Here is an 18,969-nt window from a genome sequence, read left to right as displayed (position 1 = left end):
ACAATATTCGTACATTGTTTGTAGCTTAGGTTTTGATTTTATTGATTTTGCACTCAAACGTCAACTCGGAGTGCGTAGTTTTCAAATTTTTCGAAACACATGAGTGTTAAAAGTTTTTGAAAAATGTAAAAAAAATGTACTAAATTATGAACTGGTTTAGTTTCGGATTTGGTGATTACGCATTTCAAGTTCACGCACTTTATGATATTAGTTTTGCGCTAGTCCAAGTATCGTGCAGGTCATTTCATGACCGAAGAAAATTGTTAAAAATTTCATGAAAGAATATTAAATATTACGATTCGGGTTGTCCCAGAGTTGAAAATTATCTTTTGGATTTATACAGGAACATGCATTGCATTGAGTTATGCAATATATAAGGCAAATGTAGATACATCAGCCTGAGACAATTAAACAAATGAAGGTAACTATTAAATTAAACATGAATGTAATTATGAACTAATTTAGCATTGATCTACGTCGCAAAAGACAAGGAACGAGAAGCAAAGGTGCAAAATTTCTTAATTGTTTTTATCGACGTAAGTGAGATCGTTACTAAGTGCAAAGTGACGTAATATATATATATATATATATATATATATATATATATATCGGGTGTTGCAAAATAAGTGTTACAACTCTCGGGAGGTGATTCCTGCCACTGAGACAAGAAAAAAAGTTATCTTCAATTTTCTGCTATCGGACATAGTTTCAGATCTACAAGGTGCCGAAAGCGTGGGAAAATGACTTTCGGACGCTAATAGTTCGGAAACTATCCAACGTAAAGAGGGCGGGTAAAAAATTCACTGAAGAAGTCATACCTGCTCTATTGAATTTTGCATGTTTCACAATCCTACCGTGCATGCGCAAGGGATTCCCGAAAGGAACTTAGGGAGTCCCGGATAATCTGCCAAATGAAACTTGGTTAAATGGATATGAATTGATAGGTTTTCTCCCAGGTAACAATAATTCGTTTGTCTTAAGTCGATATCTGGAACAAATACAAAATGGCGGACACCTTTATGCCCGTTGTGTGTGGTTGCATAATCGCCAGATACGGATGCTGGCCAACAGTGACGTTCTGAATATTAATTGTAGCGAATTTGTACTCAAATGTTCTAGAAAGACATCTGGAGTGTCGGTAGAGCATAACAGATGAAGCAGGGTGATTCACATGTGTGGAAACACTTAACGAAAAGCGCCCAGAAATGCACTCATACTTAGTAAACGTGAGTTCAAAGCGTCGGAAATGTAAGGATTAGCGTCAAGAACATGAAAACCATTGCCAATTCACCAATAATATTCTCTCAAACCAACACAATATGATGTGCACGGTTGCATACCAACAAGGATGCAACAACTGAGTCCAAGTTCAAATTGTGCAATGGACTCACAAATAAACTGGGTATACTAAAGGAATGCCACTAGTGGGATCGCATGATCGATACTGAAATGTGGCCAATGTGTGTGTTGATATCAACATGTAGCTAATGGACAAATGTAAACATGTCGCACTACTGCTGGGACACCATCTCACGTGCGAAAACGAGGAAAATAACGTTGTACATTCTGCTATTACATCTGGTGCACCTTTTGGTTGAACGTAACTAGAACACGATTGTATCAATGTCCCTCTTTGTTTGGGACATTGTCCCACAGTCGACACATATGGAAAGAAATTTCTTAATGCATGATTCAAATTCTGATAGAGCGTGAAAATAACAATGTTGTATCATGTCCCACGTCTTCTGAGACATATGACGTACTCGAAATATAGGAAAATACTTCCAGAAATTCGTATCTTACACACAGTGCACATGCCAAGACAAAGACGAAAATGAACCGATTTGGCACATTTAACACTACAGCTGGAACACCATACATATGGAAAATAAAACGACATGAGAAATAGGAAGAAACGTCTTAAAGCTCTGATTGTTTACAACTGTGCAGTAGGAGTAACAAAATGAAATACACAAGTATGTCGGGAGGCTGTACAAGAGGGCTTGCCAAACAAAGTGGGTACTCCTCAAAGAAATGAATACAGAGAAAGTGAGGCTCCTTCGAACCTCAGGACTAGAGCGCTCGCTTTTGCTCGCGTGGTCGCAGTTTCCAATCCTACTGGGAGCCCACGGCCTCAGATTCAAGACCTGAGTAGTTATTTTCCTATTTTTCGCACGTGGGACGATGTCCCGGCAGTAGTGGGACATGTTGACATTTGTCCATTAGCTACATGTCGATATCAACACACACATTGGCCACATTTCAATATCTATCATGCGATTCCACTAGTGACATTCCTTTAGTTTACCCAGTTTATTTGTGAGTCCATTGCACAATTTGAACTTGGACTCAGTTGTTGCATCCTTATTGGTATGCAACCGTGCACACCATATTGCATCGGTTTGAGGGAATATTATTGGTGAATTGGCAATGGCTTTCATGTTCTTGACGCTAATCCTTACATTTCCGACGCTTTGAACTCACGTTTACTGAGTATGAGTGCATGTCTTGGCATTTTGCGTTAAGTGTTTCCACACAGGTGAATCACCCTGCTTCATCTGTTATGCTCTACCGACACTCCAGATGTCTTTCTAGAGCATTTGAGTACAAATTCGCTACAATTAATACTCAGAACGTCACTGTTGGCCAGCATCCGTATCTGGCGATTATGCAACCACACACAACGGGCATAAAGGTGTCCGCCATTTTGTATTCGTTCCAGGTAACGACTTAAGACAAACGAATTATCGTTACCTGGTAGAAAACCTATCAATTCATATCCATTTAACCAAGTTTCATTTGGCAGATTATCCGGGACTCCCTACGTTCCTTTGGGGAATCCCTTGCGCATGCACGGTAGGATTGTGAAACATGCAAAATTCAATAGAGCAGGTATGACTTCTTCAGTGAATTTTTTACCCGCCCTCTTTATGTTGGATAGTTTCCGAACTATTAGCGTCCGAAAGTCATTTTCCCACGCTTTCGGCACCTTGTAGATCTGAAACTATGTCCGATAGCAGAAAATTGAAAATAACTTTTTTTCTTGTCTCAGTGGCAGGAATCACCTCCCGAGAGTTGTAACACTTATTTTGCAACACCCGATATATATATATATATATATATATATATATATATATATATATATATATATATATAAAAGCTGTTGAAATTCTAAGAAGGAATGCTTTTAGAAGAATCCCACCTCTCTTTTTAGCCTTCGAGTACTATTAATTTAAAATTCGCAAGGGTTATTTTAACATAATGAAACGTCATCCATCTTAATTTAAAAATTCAAACTTCTCTTCTCTTGCAAAAAATAGAATTGTTATGAAATTAAGCTTAAAATTGTTTTTTGGATCTAATTTAAAAATAGAGGAGAGATTTTTGTTTAATTTAACGACCCACGATTATGCACCGGGGCTAAAGGAGACTATGATATTGAGATGAATGATAATTATGGAATTAATGGGAGAAAATGAGAGAACTCCGAAATCACTCACACTCACACTCACGGTGTTTAGTCCAGGGGTCCCACAAGCCAGAGAGAGAAGTAACAAAGCAATCTTTATATATATATATAAGTAAAGATTCATAATTTTAATGGTTCTCATCGTGTTTGTATGTTTATCTTGAATACTAATTATAGAGGTACTTGTTGAAGGACTTTACAGAAAATAAATTACGAAAGTATTTATATGTTTTCCTGAAGAGAACGTGCATCGTTCTAAGAACCCAGCTTAAAGAAAAGAAACAAAGAAAAGTGACTCGCCTCATGTGTAGCAAAATTTATTCAATTTTTTTTCTGCTGTAGTATATTCTAACATAAGGGAATTTTACTGTGGCATGACGCTTATAATACTGACATAGTAAATGTGATTTTAATTTATTCTTGAAATTTCCAACCCTTTCAGAAACAAAGACTAGTTTCCTCTCAACCTCTTATGCAAAAGACATTTCACATGAATTACGTATTGTACCAGAAAACAGCACATTATTTTTAAATATTCTTGCTTTTACCCTGTTGATATTCTTTATTTTATTTATTTTTTTTTCCATAAATTTCTCCCTAATTTTGGCTCCAAGGAAGGTAGCCGGACAATCATGTTTCGGGGGCACTCAAATTGACACTGAAACAATTAACCAATCTCGTACAACAGATGGATAATTATTGTAGTATATTTCGAGTTATATTTCCCCTGCTTCCATTTCTTTTTACATCGTTCTAGATGAACAATATAAATAATGTATCAAATTTGCCACTTATAGTTTATATACAAACAAAACCGACCTTTTTCTTTCAAGATCAAGATCTATAGTTGACATTCATCAAGGGAAGAACAGGTACCTGCTCCTCCCCCACTTCGGGGACAATAGTAGGTGGCTGATTATTTCTAATGGTGTTAGCATTTGATACATCGACAGTCTACGCGTGGCCTTATTTGTTTTTAACAATTTTACTGGTGATAAAAATTGGTTTAGTTTATAACTATACTATATAATTACGGCAATTTCCTATATTGTAGTTATTTTGTTTACATCATCATCATCATAGATATTCTGCCTTTGTTGGCAGGTCACTTTCCGCAGCTGAGAAGCTTCCATGCTCCACGGTCCTCTGCTAACCATTTCGTCTTCACGTATGATCTTTCTGTTTTAATATCATCCATTAATTGTAGTCTCCTTCGCCCCCTCCCTCTCTTTCCCGCCACCATACCCTCTATGACGTCCCTCATGATACAATCTCTTCTTAGGCAATGTCCCAACCAGTTTCTCTTCCTCTTCCTAATAATATCTAAAAGTGTTCTTTTCTCACCCACCATTTCTAACACTCTCTCATTCGTTTTCCGCTCTACCCAACTAACTCTTTCCATTCTTCTTCACACACACATTTCGAAAGCTTCCAGTCGATTTTCGTCACCTTTACGTAATGTCCACGTTTCCGCCCCATACAGTACAACACTCCACACGAAGCATTTTATGAGTCTTTTTCTCAACTCTTTATTCAAGGTCCCACAAAACAGACTTTTCTCCCTCCTAAAGGCTTCTTTCGCCATTCCTATCCTTGCTTTTATTTCACGTTCGCATTTCATGTCATTACTAAGAATACTACCCAGGTATCGAAAACTATTCACTTGTTTTATTTTCTCCCCTCCTACTTTTATATTTGACACAGACCCCTTCGTTCCAATCACCATGGATTTTGTCTTTCTAACATTTATTTTCATCCCATATTCTTCAAAGCCCTTAACTACAACGAAATTTTCATATACAAGTACATCTAGGATATTTTTGGACATAGTCTCTGAAAGGGTGTCTAAGTTTTAGTGACGATCTGTAGAATGAGTAAACCAAGAGCCATTACTTTTTTCTCTTTCTGGCTTTTCATTATCGTGCCTATTAGTAATATACAAAATTTGTTTTTATTTTTGTTATTTCATGTCTACTTAAAACCGTGAAATTAGGAAATAATTTCCATTTCCAATGCTGCCAAAAATACTTTACAAAAATCATAAATTGCGATTCAAATTTAAATTTGTTTGGCAAATTGCTGCGCAAAACCGACATTTAAAAAAAAAATCGCTTATACAGTAAAACCTGAACTGAACGGATCTTTAGTAAACGGAAACTTATGTTAAACGAAATTTTTCAATGTCCCATGGATTTACTGGCGAAAACCGTGTTAAATTCCCTTCATTAAAAGGAAACTGTTTTCCGCGCACAACGGAAATCAAAACAAGCCTCTTAACGAAAAAGTTTAAGTTTTGGAGTGCAGCATTTAAAGATATTAGACATGTTATGAGAGGTTAGATATATATATATATTTTTTTTAGCAAAACAGACAGTGATGTGCAAACTGAAGCAGACACGACGAAGACATGCATTAATTGAGAATTATACGGAAAGTCTGAAAGGAGAAAAGGAGGTGGAAAAAGAAGAGAAATAAGGCATTGAGTTGGAAGAAAAGTGTACGATAAAAATTTATCAAAATTCTGTCAAAAGCTTAAAGGAAATGCAACATTTGCCTTACGTTGAAATGAGACTGATATGTTGAATGTGGTTTCTCAGACTAGTCTCTGTAGAAAGTTGAGCAGACAAGCAGCAATGTGTACAGAAAACCCTCCTTGATTATTGGAAAAATTAAGTTAATGTGTGTACAGCATTTTTTCTGTTCATTGTAAATTTTGTTTGTATTAATTCCTAGTAGAAATAAATACTGTAAATTGACTAAGGTACGTACAGCATCTTATTTTTATATCAGTATGTCTGTTGTAATCATGCACTTTTTTTTTCATCATAAATCGACCTTCGTTAACTCGTAACCTATCTTTAACGGAATTTTTTGCGAGTCTCGTTTGATTCCGCTAAAGACAGGTTTATATATTATTGTTCCCCATCTTGAATGAATAAATAGGTTTCATGGTAAATATCTTGTAAATTTTTCAATAATGTATCCTAAAATTTAGCATAAGCTTGTTTAATATCTTAGATTACTCCTATTCGTTAAAATTAAAAGCGATCAAGAGTAAAGTATTGAATTAAAGAAAAAGAAGGAAAAATCTGTGCATCACTATTTATGATGACTGTTTAATTTGTTTTATGTTTTAAGATGCTTAGTTGATTTTGTTTAATTACTTTCAGAAAAGAAGAAAGTCACATTTCTGAATTGAATAGTACCCAAGCTGGTACTAGTAAATCAAATATCAATATGGAAATCTCTACCGACAAACTTTCTACTAATGATCAGATGGCTGACGGAGTGATTGGAGTAAACCAGGATTGTAAGTCTGTGTCTGAAAAACATAAGGGAAGAAATTCATATCATTGCGATAAATGTAACAAAAAATTTGGAAAGAGACGTTCTCTGCTTATGCATCGGGCCCATCACAATAAAGACTTTCCGTATAGAAACAGGAAAAAATCATACTCTGGTCTCATAAGAAAAGACTTTCATGTAGGTAAAATGTTTAAGAGTAAATCAGCAGTTCGTAATGAAGATAACATAGTTTGTCAAATATGTAATAAGGGTTTTTCTGCTAAGGACAGCTTGGAAGAACATATGACTACTCATAATAGTGAAAAGTTGTACAAGTGCACAGTGTGCAGAAGATCGTTTCGCAAACTTGCAAATTTGACTAATCATTTACATATTCACCAAAGTGAAGGAAAGGATGGAGAGAACGCGACTAAATGTAATATATGTGATAAAGTATTGAGTTCTGTTGCAAGTTTAAAAACACATATGTTCATTCATGATGAGGAAAAGCGTTTCAAGTGTTCAATATGTGGGAGGAGATTCCGCCACTATAATTCGTTATCTTGTCACTTACGCATTCACACAGGGGAGAAACCTTATCAATGTACAGTGTGCAAGAAGAGGTTCCGTCAAACTAGTGCTTTGAATGTTCACTCACGTATTCACACTGGCGAAAAGCCCTATAAATGCACAGTGTGTCCGATGGCTTTTATTCAAAATATAAATCTTAAACACCATATGAAGACTACACACAGAGGACCTCAACAACGATAGCATGAATACTTCTTCATGCTATATTTTTAACAAACATTTTCGTGTACAAAAATTACTGTATATATTATGTAAGAAATATTTTACTTGATAAATTATTGACCAGCATATTCTTTGTATTTAATAACAAGTGAATAGAAGTTTATAGCAAACATACATATTTCTTACGATTTTCACTAGAGTCACTTAACGCTTCGCAGATCTAAACTCTGTAGCGTCATTTTTTATGTACAAGCGTTTCACTGAGTTGTTACTACTTAACATATTTTTTTTCTTGTATGCTTTGTTTTTAGTTGTTGTGTGTTATATACGTGTGGATTTATATGTAAATGATAATAATCCCATAGACCTGGAATTTCAATATTTGAAAAAGCAATGGGCAGCAGTAAATTTATATTTACAAAGAATTACTTAAACATTTTTTCAGTTGTCATGAAGTTTATGCATTTCGGCAGTAAGTTGAAACTTGCACATTAATTTAACTCCGCCACAAGACGAATAAAATTTCTGAATAAAACAAAACATGACACATATAAATCTAAAATCAAATATAATGCAGAAAAATTATGTATTTTTCTAATTAAGGAGTACGATATTTGTATTAAACAAAACAAAATTAAAGAAAAACTCAATACGAAATGGAAAAGCAAAAATTCAAGCCTAATTCTTTAATTTTACTTAAAGATATTTCACTTTTATTATTTTAGAAACTTTTTTTTTTTTTTTTTTTTTAAAGAAAGGGTATATTTATATATGCTATACATAGTTAAATAATTTTTTTTTTAAGTCTCATAAAATCGAATATTTTTGCATGTTACGGAGTTGAGAGTTTGGAATATTCGATGTCGTTTACACGTATTATTCGTAAGTTACGCCATACGCAAACATACAGAGAAGAACAAACACACACTAAAAACTAAAAGATTAATACATATTTCCTCAATTAATGTATCTGAGTTACTGAGCACATTCGAAAATAAGAAGCCAACTTGATTCACCAAGACTATTCACTTAATGTACAAACACATACACAAAAACGCAGACATAATAGCTTAAAGAATTAATTTCACATTTCTTAAAGTATTAGTTAATAGTAAACACTTCTGAAAATGAACCAAATTTGATTCGCCAAATTATTCCCATTATTTCAAAGAATTCTGAATGTAATCTGTTGTTAATTTCCACTTTGTTTTCTAAACTTAGTGGCTTCTGCGGGTCAGTTGAGTCGTTTCCTCAATTATAGCAACAATGTTTTCCACCTTATATCAGATATTGTGTTTAGGCTGTATTTTAACGAACTTATTATCTCCTATAGGATACCTCGTAACTAGTTATCATCGAAAGCGTTGGTGATTTTCGAATAAAACTATTCTACATTCCATAAGACACCAATGGCCCGCGAACTCAAAATAGTTAGAATTTGTTTCAAACAGGATCATAAATTGTGAATCTGCTATGGTCTTGTTTGCCTTCTCACAACCTGGTCATGGTGCTATGTCTTGATTTATGTGAAAATAATGAAAACCTGGATCCCAGCAATTGCACTTTTGGATCGACCATTTGAAGAAACTAAAATTTCAATATTTCACTTTGCCTTGATTTTTCAAAATTTTACATGATAGATTTTCATTGTAGATTAGATTGGTTTTAAGGTGTCCACAGATTTCAACAGATTATCCATATCTTATATCCTCTGTAAATTAGAGCTTAATAGCACTCGATTTCTCAAGTATTTGAAGAATGTCTGGGTATCGGGAATATCTGCTTCCTTTGCCAACATGAAAAGAGAAAGAAGTTGCTCTTGATCTAGTATTGACTCGCTGAAGAAACGGATGTTTTTAATGGTTGGCGTTTCATTTTTTATGTAAAGTTTTATTGGCATTAACTATGTCCAGATTGCAGCTGTGTCATGTCTGCGATAGTTTGATACTGTTGAAAATAGCTAAATCATTCGGAGTCAGGCTCACTGACATATCGTAAACATAACACAGTTGTCAAGGGTTACTTGCTGCCTGCTTCTACTGAAGTGCATGACTTGGGTTTCATGCTGAGCTTGCATGCGTAATTTTTGCAAAATCCATGTGTAGGATCACTTCATTAGGTATAAATTTTTCTCGCAATCTCTATTGCGTGTACTGGTGTCTTACATTATAGACATAGTATAGGAAAATTAGTTCGAAGTGCGGAAAAATAGTATAACAAGCTGAATATCGGTGGATGTGTTCTTTGGATACCCCTGATTACATACTCAAAATCCCAAAAAATCCCACCTGGGCAACATGCCGCCATCTTGGAAAATGGCCGCCATTGAAATTTTTTTTTTACTTAGGTTCCTTTTGAAGGCCATAACATCGGACACAAGAGAGATATTGATGTGCGGTTTGCGCGAGTGTTATCGCAGACACTCCAGACTATTCACTGAAAACAACATTTAAACCTTTAATTGGAAATCTATGTAAACAAAGTATATAAAAATTACAACTGCGAAAATTTTTCGATACATATTTTCAATACAACTCGATTTTCGCTCTTTTCCGTCCGTGTTATAAAAAAAGTAATAAAGCAAATGTTGTAGAGCACACAAAAATAAACAAGAATATATCCTAGTTTTGTCCAAAAACTCAAGTCTGAATGGTTTAATAGAGCGCGCAGTAAACGCAGTGTCACTTGCTTAGCCTTAGTTAGTTGCTGCACAAGAATGTAACAAAACAACTTCCAGATGGGCAATACTTCCAAATATTTTACTTCGCGCATTTTCTTTTGAAGGAACCTACGGATTTAGAGCATCCACGTCGCTTGCTTGCGGTTGATATCAGGTTCGGCATTTCGTTGTCGGTCAGGTCTTCATGTTCTTCTTCATACATCATTGAATCTGCAGTATCCTCTTGATTTGTACATCCCTCAATTGCACAGTTGCTGCAAAATGGTGAGCATCGAAGCCCATCTTTCCGACAACCACAATATTTTTCACACCCTACGTGGCAATTGCAGCTTACAAGGTTCATCAGCATATCTGGAGCTGGAGGTTGAGTGCTAGGGACAGGTATTAACTCACCATTACTGTTTTTCTTCCAGCCCCATTCGACTGGAGGAAGGGATACACCACGCCATTCCTGAACCTGATGATACACTCTTAAGCAATGTTGCTTCGCTGCTGCTGATGTTGGAGGAAGGGTTGCTAAATCGAATGTTGCACCTATTTTCTGTTTAGCAACAGTCCTGACGTAGCACTTATATCGAGTTTTGTTAAGCCCATCGGAAATTTTTCCACCGTACATAGCGACAAGAAATTCTTCACCAGCCGTCACGATCTCATCAACTGCTGCATTCTCCTTATTAAAAATATCCACTTTCTTGCGAAGGTTTGGAGATGCTTCCAGTGTCTTAAAGGCGAGTATTTTTCTTCTTTTGAAAGGTGCCGATGTGGTGTCACAGCCAGATATTGCGTGAAGGAAAAGCATATGATTATACATGTCACTCAGGGCCAGCTGCAATTTCGTAGATTCGAACAATTTTGGGGGGTGCGACTTCGAGCCCGGTATAAGCAACCGAATGTTATTATTTGTTGGTGCAAGTGCCGTAAGAAGTACTAGCAAGTCGGTGTCTGTGCCCACAATGACAGGGTTTTCCTCACTTTTTCCCAGTTCGATAGCAATAACTACTATGAGACGGTCAGCATCACCCGAAGCATTGATCACAGTAATTCCGTTGTCTTTTAATTGTGATCCTAGAAGCGCTATGAAGCTTGCCTTGTTCGCCTCATTTCGTAAAAATTGATGCTGTGAAGTACTTGCTTCAGTTTGCAGCTCTATCAGCACTTCTGAAGACGAAAGTTGTGATCTTCGTCGCATACGCTCTGTGGCTTTTGTTGTACATTCCGTATAACCATCAAAACTATCGTAACCTGTCCTTTATAATTTGCTTTGATGAATGAAACATAGCTCTGACATACATCACTGAAAGTCCCTGGTCTTGGCCAGTGAACTCGATGCAGTAAATCTCCTCCGTCTAGAACAAAGCTTGAAGTTTCAGGAAAGGTTTCAGATGGGGGTCATATTTTCTCCATAACACCTCTTGAATTTGACTTTGTGCCTTTCCTAAGCATAGTTGCGTCGAAGAGTGCTGGTGGCATCGATGCCAGTTCGTAGTTCATACAACCTTCTAGTTCCTCTTCACTTCGAACAACGCATGCCATTCGATGGAACAGCTGGTTAGGATTCACAGGAATCAATTCACCCCGAACAACCATGGCATTCGTCATTGCTGCAAGAGTGACTACCTTGTCCTTCCGTTGAAGCTTGATGTCCGCAAAAGATTTCCCATCAAGCTTCTTTAAGGTCTTAATTCCCTGCTCGTAAGCTGAATCACTGTTCACTGTTTCGTCTGCTATAACACCACTGTGCAAAGAAACTAGAAGATCGGGAGGTTTCTCAAAAGGAGAATGCGTTCGTAACCACATTGCGAATATTTCTATGTGCCTTAAGTCCCTTTTTTGGCAGGCTTGTCCAAGTTCTACATGCCGTTGTGATATTGCGATAGCTTCACCTGCAAAATCTTCCAAAGCATCCAGTACCTTCATTGATGCCGGCATAGAATGTATCCAGCGTGCGAGAACAGAGTCGGATATATCACGACCACGAGTTAAACCTCCGGTCGTCTTTATATTCTTCATCAAAACCTGCTCAATGGTCAAGTCTGACCAAACTCCGCTCCAGAATTTCGATTTCCGTCGTACAGTGAAAAATCCCTTCTTCACGAATTCTTCATAGTCGGAAGATGACAAATATGATTTCAGCTTTGTCATCTGCTGCAAATACATGTGAGCAGATTTCGCATAATTAATATGGCCACCGGCATGCAAATAGGGTAGCATTTTTTGTACGCTGAATAAGTGCAGTGCCCAATCCCCTGTGCGTTCTGCTCTAACAAAATTACGCATGATTTCTACCTGCTCAAAGTACTGGACCCATAGTTTGCCTGTTCTGCTTTTCAGAGCTTCTACTTCTAAAGCTGTTTTAATCGATGAAATAAGCTTTCTCACTGCATCGGTGCGTAGAACATCATCTACTTTCTTCTTCCCCTGGAATAAAAGTTCATAATCTTCTTTAACTTCTTTCAGTCTTTCTTCACACAGGACTTCATCGTTAATGATTTTGGTCACAAGCAATAAGCAGAGAGCATTTTGAGTTAAGAAGTGAGCTCGTAGTGCTCTAGCGTAAGAATGTCCTGTCAACATATGTACTACAGAGTTTTTCGCAAATAGTTGCTGCCAAAGCTCTTGTAAGCCACTGCCTTCCATAATTTTTCCAACGGCACCCATGAACGACATTAACAAATGGAATCTTCCAAGACGCACAATCACTTTTGAGAGCGGGCTGTCAACATTTACTGCTAAAACGATGTCCATAGCTTTAATGTAAAGTGGCTGGTCAAATGTTACGATACATGATGACTGATTTTGTTTCTTGCACTGCTCCGATGCAAACTCCAAACAGGAGTATATAGTCGACATGTTACTGGGGTCGAGGTTCACTATTGGAAGTGGTAGTACATAAGATATTTCCACACACTCCTCGGATTGCATTAATGTTTCCATGAATCCGCTCCATCCTACAAAATTTGACACTTTACAACTTGGTCCAGACATCCATAACAAGTCGATATTTCTAGCGAATTCAACATTCTGTGGCTTAATGTTAAGTATACTAACATCATCCATAGAAAAATGCTTTCCACTTTTGTAGTGCTTGTTATACGTCCTGATCTTTGTGTAACCAAACCTCCCGATATTGTTGGAAGAAGGCACTGACGCTGGACGAAGAACCTCATTTTCAGCTTTCACGAAAGAAGCTGGCGTTGCACAGACGATTCCACCCATTACATGAAAATTACCATATCCGTCAACACTGCTAACGTTGTGATCTATGTTATCGAACACATACTGAACGAAAGCTCTGTCGTCTATTAATGTCGGGACATGTTCCGTTATTGAAGATTCATACTTAATCGCTTCACTGTAAGATGAACACAATCCCATGGCATGGAAAAGGTCGATAATTGAGCGGCACCGAAACCTTCTATGCAAATAAACTGATACACCCAATTGAATTGGTGACACGAATGATCTTGGCCGTACTGCTGATATAATTGCATGGGCTATGGTCAGTGTTGTTTGTGATTTGCAGTAATGTTTCTTCTTTGTTACTGTTTCCAAAAACAGTTTTAAATTTTCTGGAACCATGTCAGCACCCCCTTTTCGAATGTCTTCAGCTGATGGATATGTATCAGTCGTGTATACAACAGAACAAATATCTTCTTTAATAATCTCTGCTGCCATTTGCACTATTCTCTTCTTTTCATTCGAAAGATTGATTTTCACTCTTTTAAACCATTCGTCCGTTTGTACACGGCTTACTACACTTCTAAATGACACTACGATACCCGATTTGCTTTTGTTGTGTGTGAAAATTCTCTTGGGTCAAAATGTTGCTGCAGTCTTTCTTTAAGGCGCCTTTCACTGTACAGTTCTACACCAGGAGACAACTCACTCATTACCCGATGAAGATCAGCTAAACGATATTGGCACTCATCATCATTTTCCATGAATTCACACAGTTTTGCAAACGCTATATCCTTTTCCAACTCAGCCCCCTGCTGTGATAACCCACAGATGGACGATTTTGATTTTTCGCTGCAAACGTAGAAAAACATTTTCGGTGATACTTAACTTCAACTGCAACAAGGTCAATCACAGAGCAGACCCGTAGAAGAATTTCGCTTCCCCATTCGTCATTTCTTCTTTTTGCCTGTGCAATGATATTTTCTTTAAATGGCAATGTAGTAACACAACTAACTGGGGGAAAACGTTCGGGATGTTTTCTCGATTCGGCAAACTGGGTTGGTTTTCCACACAGCAAGCAGTGTGCCTTGAAATCAAACGCATCGACACTTTTACGTAGGTTTATGCTAAAATCTTGTCCCTTATCTGTAACTTTCTTAATTCGACGTTCTTTGTCCACTAAACTCTTATGCAAGTCATCTCCTCGAATTAAGCTTATGGAGCGAATTGTTTCTAACCCTCTAGTCACGATCACAGCCTCATTTTCGGATATCGGGTCCTTGCATATCACACATACAACACTCTCCATCATATCCATTGTAAACCCTATTCAACACGAAAATTAGCACAGTTTGGTACTCATTTTCAAGCCAAAACCACTGATCCCACCAAACACTGTTCACTAATCAATTTTTTTTTTTTTTTTTTTTTTTTTTTTTTTTTTTTTTTTTTACACGCTGTCGAAACTGCATATAAAGACAGAGTTACAAACAAAAACTTCGAACCGTTGTAGATACAACAACGCTAACATGTGTTAACGCTGTTGCCAAATTTACGCGTTGCCAGGTATGCACTATTAAAGAACCTAGCTTATCAAATTTTCTTTTCCATATTTGGGAAAATAAATATACTCACATACTTGGTTTTCTCGTACGTAAGAAACTAACGAACTTATAATTTGTGAAGATATAGTTTTGTACTTTCAAGTGCAAATATTTTGATTGCTTTTCATATAAATGAAAAAGGCACATAACAACCGGAGAAAAAAATACTGCACTACACATGGTGTCGCGTTTACTGCGCGCTCTATTAAACCATTCAGACTTGAGTTTTTGGACAAAACTAGGATATATTCTTGTGTATTTTTGTGTGCTCTACAACATTTGCTTCATTACTTTTTTTGATAACACGGACGGAAAAGAGCGAAAATCGAGTTGTATTGAAAATATGTATCGAAAAATTTTCGCAGTTGTAATTTTTATATACTTTGTTTACATAGATTTCCAATTAAAGGTTTAAATGTTGTTTTCAGTGAATAGTCTGGAGTGTCTGCGATAACCTCGCGCAAACCGCACATCAATATCTCTCTTGTGTCCGATGTTATGGCCTTCAAAAGGAACCTAAGTAAAAAAAAATTCAATGGCGGCCATTTTCCAAGATGGCGGCATGTTGCCCAGGTGGGATTTTTTGGGATTTTGAGTATGTTAATCAGGGGTATCCAAAGAACACATCCACCGATATTCAGCTTGTTATACTATTTTTCCGCACTTTGCCCAATTTGGGCCTAATTTTTCTATATAAACATGCGGGGAAAGTTCTTCAAGAGTTTTCTGAAACAGATCACATAATTCCTGAAATGTCTCTTGTCGTTTGACCTTCTCATCGTCCTTCCATCTCATCTTTTCAGTAGTAGTTTTCCACTCCCACCACCAGATCCGTATGGTTGAATATGCAGAAACCAACTCGTATTTCTTCTGCATACATCATGTGCAGAATGAAAGGATTCCATTCGTTTAGAATCGGCATGCGATGCAGTTCGATGAATTAATTTACTCTGATGAATCCATTTACTCCACTGGGGGAAAGTTTGTCACTAATTAACTGAATTATATATTTTCTGCATGCATATGTATCCCGCGTTCCACGCTTGGAAATAATCTGGAATGGTTTTATCTTCTAGAAAATCACATAGAACATATTGTAAAATTACCTTGATAGGTAGAACGTAGAACGATTACCCACGGGATTCGATTTTCTCAGACCAAAATCCAGTAAGCAGCTAAGTAGGTATCCCAAGGTACATGCAACCAAGGGAAGAATCCCCAGTCCTCCACGATAGCAAATAGAGACTGGAGTTCCGCAAAGCTCCACTCAAGCTAAAAGAGCGGTTTTAGTTCTTAAAGTTTCGAGTTTCCGCTCCAGTTTCAAACCTACAAAAAAAAAAAAAAAAAAGCATTTAAAACATTAAAAATTATTAGGTTAGGTTTGCTTAGTTTAGATTAGGTTAGGTCACCTCGTAAGACTTCAGTTAGACTAGAGCAGTGACTGGAACCAGTTCTCATAGAAGCTTCAATTATCAGTTAAATTAAGTAATCTGTGGTTCTCATAAAAATTTAATAAATTCTCTTCATTATTCGTATATAATTCTGTAAAATTCAATGCGGAAACATCACATTCAACGTACCAATATGCCATCCTATACGATTACCATGCTGCTGAATCATCAAAACCTTCCGTGTCTTGCACTTCTATATATCGTTTCTCGTATTAAACTTAACTTTACTGCCGAACTTACACACCAAAACATAAGAACTCCAAATCATCATTTTTTACCTCATTTCTGCTGTAAATTTTCCTAATTTTTACAAAAAAACGGAGGGGCAACTCTAAACTTAACCTAACCCCAGACATCGTATAATACAGACGTGTATCGCATTGCTATAAAGCTGTTAATAATTATTGCAAAACATAATGAGTTTTAAGTGGTTGAAACTAGTGTGTAATTCTTTAAATAATCTCTAGAGTAAGCAGTAAATAATTTTAGATGAAGTATACTACGAGAGTTTTGACAAACTGAAGTGTGGAAGTTAACGTTATAGTGGCATATAGGTTGTAACAGTTATTTGATATGTTTAAGAGGGAAGAAAACAGTCTATTTTACTTCTTGTAAGTTTCTAAGTCCACTTTCCAGTCGATAATAAAAGTGTTCTGTAGAGGAATGTCTAGGTCAATCTGTTCGGATTGAGTCCGACGCTTCTACCTTGTTAGGTAGAAGATAGAGCAATTACACAGAGGTTTCGATTTTCTCCCACAACCTTTTTTATTGTAAGAAGTTTGTTATGAAACAATATAACACAGAATCACTATGAGTTAGGTCCTGAGACTAAAATCTACTAAGTAATTAAGGTAAGTAGGTGTCCCAAGGCCCAGGTAGCCAAGGGGAGGATCCCTACAAAGCTCCAGACAAGCTATTTGGAGATAGACTAGGATTCTAAGTGCTCCACACAAGCAAAGAGAGGCTGGAATCCCACAAAGCTCCAACCAAGCTGAGTGGGCAGGAGGCCTCTGAGTTTAAGGCAAGCCATAATACTTGGGTTAGGTTCCCAAGGCTCCAGGCAAGCTAAGAGATGGGAGTTGACCAGTCGAGACTGAAGTCGCTTTGGCGATATTTGGAATTTTATACTTCCTTCTGAGCGACGGTGGTAGTGGTGTTCCTCATATCACGTGACCAAGTGGTGACGATGATTCCTGTCGTCTGCTTCGTGTACTAATTTGTAGTAGAAGAGTACGTTATGTTGTTTTACAAAATAAAAGCACGTGGTGGAGTTTATTTTAAAGTTTGTAATATTATGTAACTTTGTAAATAATATGTATATTACTTTTGGATAAGCATGTACTTTGAGGATAAGTATGTCAGCGTTTATACGAACATCATATTTTGGGGAGTGTTATTTATGATTATTCTGTAAGATATTTTAATACGAGAGAAAATCGAAAGATCTTTGCCGCTACTGATTTATTGCTCGATTACAAGCCGTAAACGAAAAGCAAATTATACACAATATACTACAAACTTTGTCTATTTTTCACATAATCGCCAACGAACTTGTTCCACTGTACCACAAGGGACCGAAATTACGATTAAAACTGGGGAAAAGGTCTTGACTGTTAAGGGTATTTTCCATAATCTCCTAACCCTAAGAGTAAAGTTTGGCGATTATTTTGTTCGCCATGTGCGGTTATGCGTTGTTATGGAGGAAAAACACAAGTAATATCTCGAATACCCTAACGCTTTTGCCTAATAGCTGCTCGCAGATGGGAGAGTGTGCGACAGTATCGTTCTGCGTTGATAGTTTGACCTCGTAGCAGGAAATCCTATAGGAGTAATCCCGATTCTACGAAAAGACGGTGAAGATCAGTCTACCGGTCGATTGTGTTCGGAATGTCTTCGTTGTGGTGAGCCGGAATGTTTTCACACCATGCAGTGCTGTTTTGACTAGGAAGTTTAATGCAGTACTCACGTTTCGTCTCCAGTGACTATGTGGTTCGGAAAACTGTTGCCTTCCTCCACGTAACGCTGCAAATTATTCAGTGGCATGACACGACCATTCGCATGCTCTTGTTGACATCATTCAGAAGCTTAGGATCCCACCGAAAGGACACCTTGCGGTATCTCAACAAATCGTGGACAATATCGTAGACACTACCAAAAAAAATATCAAGCTCTCTGGCAATGTCATTCAGATTGTAAGTCGATTTCACCATTTCGTCAATACGCGTAATGTCCGGTGACAGCGAGGAACTAGTCGACACAATCGGAAATTGCCCTGAAGATTTTCTCATCCATTTTCAAACTCCTTGCACCACACTACACACTTCGCACTGCCAAACACTTGCCATCATACACCGGCTCCATTTCCCTGTGAATATCTGTAAATATGTGCCCCTTGCACTATAGAAAACGAATGCTCATGTTGCGTGGACATCCTGAGCATTCTGATTATCTTTGGCAACTGATAACAGCGGCATACGGTGGGAGAAATCGGAAGTTACACTGGTCCCGTTCTACTAAAAACCTACCGCATCGCTCGGAGGCTTTAAGAGT

At 37.2% G+C, this 18,969-nt stretch overlaps 1 protein-coding gene across 4 annotated transcripts in view; it reads left to right on the top strand.

Moving 5' to 3' along the window:
* Window positions 1–18,969, top strand: part of LOC145680688 (uncharacterized) — a 216,430-nt gene that overhangs the window by 111,804 nt on the left and 85,657 nt on the right. The window contains exon 4 of one of the 4 annotated variants that reach the window (XM_081751581.1): window positions 6,640–9,699. The exons of the other annotated variants lie outside the window; for them this stretch is intronic. Within the exon in view, the coding sequence (XP_081607707.1) occupies window positions 6,640–7,528 (889 nt within the window). The 3' untranslated portion in view covers window positions 7,529–9,699. Of the gene's footprint in view, window positions 1–6,639; window positions 9,700–18,969 lie in introns of those variants that run through there. 4 annotated transcript variants of the gene reach the window in all.

This window comes from Thermobia domestica, chromosome 3 (assembly GCF_964235325.1).
Source record: "Thermobia domestica chromosome 3, izTheDome1.hap1.1, whole genome shotgun sequence".
Lineage (NCBI taxonomy): Eukaryota > Metazoa > Arthropoda > Insecta > Zygentoma > Lepismatidae > Thermobia > Thermobia domestica.
This window is presented reverse-complemented; position numbering and strand designations above follow the sequence as displayed.